This window comes from Primulina eburnea, chromosome 3 (genome assembly GCF_022965805.1).
Source record: "Primulina eburnea isolate SZY01 chromosome 3, ASM2296580v1, whole genome shotgun sequence".
Classification (NCBI taxonomy): Eukaryota; Viridiplantae; Streptophyta; class Magnoliopsida; order Lamiales; family Gesneriaceae; genus Primulina; species Primulina eburnea.
Window position 1 is genome coordinate 22,570,388 of NC_133103.1, and position 2,988 is coordinate 22,573,375.

Here is a 2,988-nt window from a genome sequence, read left to right on the forward strand (position 1 = left end):
TGGACATCTCCATGCCCTTGCCAATTAAACATGACGTTTACGTCAGATACGCTAGTCTCAAGCTCGAGTGACCTTTATCCTTTTTTTAGGCGGCTGATTCGACTAGGAATATGTTTACAATATACGGTACACTTCCTAATGAGTATGATCTTACGTTGCGACGCAGACCTCATGGTATCTATTTTATATTCAAGGATTTTATCTATGCAGCTTGCATGGGTATACAGATAAAGTATAATGCCATAATCGAATAAAATCGTAAAATATTATTAAAATAAATTTTTTTTAAATCAGAGTCAATAAAAACAGACCCACAAGTGACTTGCTGGATATATACTCTAACTGAAGTTCCGCCTAATACTCTCATTAGTTCCATTATTCGCTAAATTAGGCTTCCAGCCAAACCGATCCCGTGAAAAATGAAACTAAGCAGAATTGTGACTATTACACTTTCGGAGTCAGCAATTTGGCATCTATGGTCTCACGTTTTCCATCAGCGTCACCCTTTGTTTTAAATGTGACTTCAAAAATATCACACTTCTCATATTGCATGTCACATATATCAGTGTCATAATTTCCTCCCAACATTATTAAAATAGGATGCGATCCATCCAAAGTAAATTTAAATTTAAAATATAATAATAAGGATAAAAAACCCGTTCTATGATAGAAGGAAAAATTCAAAAATGGTCTAATCTGCATAAGGTTTTGGTCCCCTAAATATTTGCTCTCATTAAAAAACTTGGGTTTTATGTACTTTTAGTTATTTTTTTCCATCCTAATGTTGATATGTACGTCTCACGACGTCAATATTCTACACAAAAAACAAATTTTTTGAACTTAAACCAAATTTTTGACCAATTGTAAGAAAGTTGATACAGACCAATTAAGGTTAATTTTTTTTTCTCGATGAATATATTCTTATATAAAAAGTTATAGATAATGATAACAATCCAAATTAAAATATTTTAAATCTTACAATAACTAAAATTTTATATTTCATGGATGACGCTCCTGAACTAATATCACCCTGCAACAACTTACTAATATCACCCTGCAATAATTGAACAAAATTGAAAATATAAATTTTTGCTTCGATACTAATTATATGATCAAATTTCTGCTTCTAGTTATAGAAAAATGGGATAACATATTTATAATATTTTTTATAACCCATTACTTGCGTGTTAGATATTACAGCTTCTAGTAGGCAACTCATCAGTCATTGATCGAATATTCTACATAACCGATAGGCTTGCCTTGCCTATAAGAAGTTGCGGTATCCCAAAACTTGAATAGTTTTCTTTTTATCAGCTAGCAAACCGAGCAAAAATTTTCCATGGATTTCATACCTCTCAAGATTCTGATCCTAGCCATCTTCTTCACTTCCGGTCTCGAGACGAGGATAATATCCCGAGCCCCCTTCAAGCCCAACTCTTTAGTTCTCCCTCTCACCAAGGACGGCGCAACCAACCTTCACGTGGCCTATATCCGGAAGAGAAACCTAGGGGTCTCCATACCCGTAATTGTCGATCTGAATGGAAGATTCTTGTGGGTAAACTGCAGCAGAAACTACCTGTCTTCATCTTACAACGCTCCCATTTGTCACTCCACACAATGCTCTAAAGCTGGTGTACATTACTGCCATAAATGTACTTGGAAGGATTTCGAACCCGGTTGCCATAACAATACATGCGCCGTTATTGCAACAAATCCTGTAACACAAGTAAATGGACTTGGTGAACTTTCCCAAGATGTGATCTCAATCCAATCTATTGCACCAGATGGATCCAGAGTTGGCCATTATGCAGATATTCCTAATTTTCTCTTTACATGTGCGCCCTCGTCTCTTTTACGAGGGCCGCTCCCACGAGGAGTTGCAGGAGTAGCTGGATTTAGTCACAATCAAGTTTCACTTCCAATACAAGTTGCTACCTATTTCGGATTTCAACCCGAGTTCGCTTTGTGTTTGTCTCCTTATCCAGAGAGAAAAGGAGGGATTTTCTTTGGCAACATCCCTTCTAGTGTAAGGCCAAAAACTCTGGTATACACACCATTAACAATTAGTGAACCAGGTGAGTACTTCATACCGGTCCGATCGATTCAGGTAAATAACAAACTCATCACTTTCAGGAGCACAAGAGGCAGAGTGGGGTTAGGAGGAGCATTGGTCAGTACAACAACACCTTACACGTCTCTCGAGCGCTCGATATTCAAAAGCGTATCCGAGTCATTCGCTGATCACTTAATAGGGGTTCCTCAGGTAAAAGCAGTGCCGCCTTTCAGTCTATGCTTCAATGCGAAACTAATGCCACCAACACGGGTCGGCGGGATCCCGGATATCGACTTTGTCATGCAGAATCGAAACGTCACTTGGAAAGTTCTGGGTGTTGATGCAATTGTGCATGCTAGACCAGGGGTAGATTGCTTGGCTTTCGTCGACGCGGGGATGAATCCAAGAACATCGGTTGTCATCGGAGCGAATCAGATGGAGGGTTCCAACTTCCTACACTTCGATCTGTCCAGGTCTAGGCTGGGCTTTGTCCATTCACGTTTCGAAACTCCAGTGAATTGCACTGATTTTAAATATGACAGTGTTGAGTTAGATGCAATGGGTGACGATTAAGGTTGTATGTAAATGTTATCTTGTCATGGAGATGAATATCGCGTGTCATAAATATGTAATTACTTTTATTTTCTTATGCTAATAAATTATATGAAAGCTGTTGCAGGGTTATTATTATTGTTGTTACTATTATTTTAATATTATTATTTTTTATTTTGCACAGTGTAAATGAATGAACGTGTAACGTACCGTACTTTTACTATTCAAAATTTGCGGAAAAATTTAAAATTTCTTAATTAAACGTGAACAGTCAAATTCGATAAAAAAAAATAAACTGTACGTCTCACAAGTTGTTGCAACCAAAGATTTGAAATTTAAAGTTTGACAAAAGTATTGAATGTTTTCATAAAACTTAAAACATG

The 2,988-nt window shown here is 37.0% G+C and overlaps 1 protein-coding gene across 1 annotated transcript; it reads left to right on the top strand.

Moving 5' to 3' along the window:
* Positions 1-1,265: 1,265 nt before the first annotated feature.
* LOC140828420 (gamma conglutin 1-like) lies at positions 1,266-2,737 on the top strand. Its single transcript, XM_073191389.1, has one exon. It carries the CDS (start codon positions 1,340-1,342, stop codon positions 2,624-2,626), a length of 1,287 nt encoding a protein of 428 aa, XP_073047490.1. The 5' UTR covers positions 1,266-1,339; the 3' UTR covers positions 2,627-2,737.
* Positions 2,738-2,988: the final 251 nt, after the last annotated feature.

Bases quoted from the DNA above. Each gene is read 5' to 3' on its own strand.
- LOC140828420 (XM_073191389.1), top strand. From the start codon at position 1,340: ATGGATTTCATACCTCTCAAGATTCTGATCCTAGCCATCTTCTTCACT.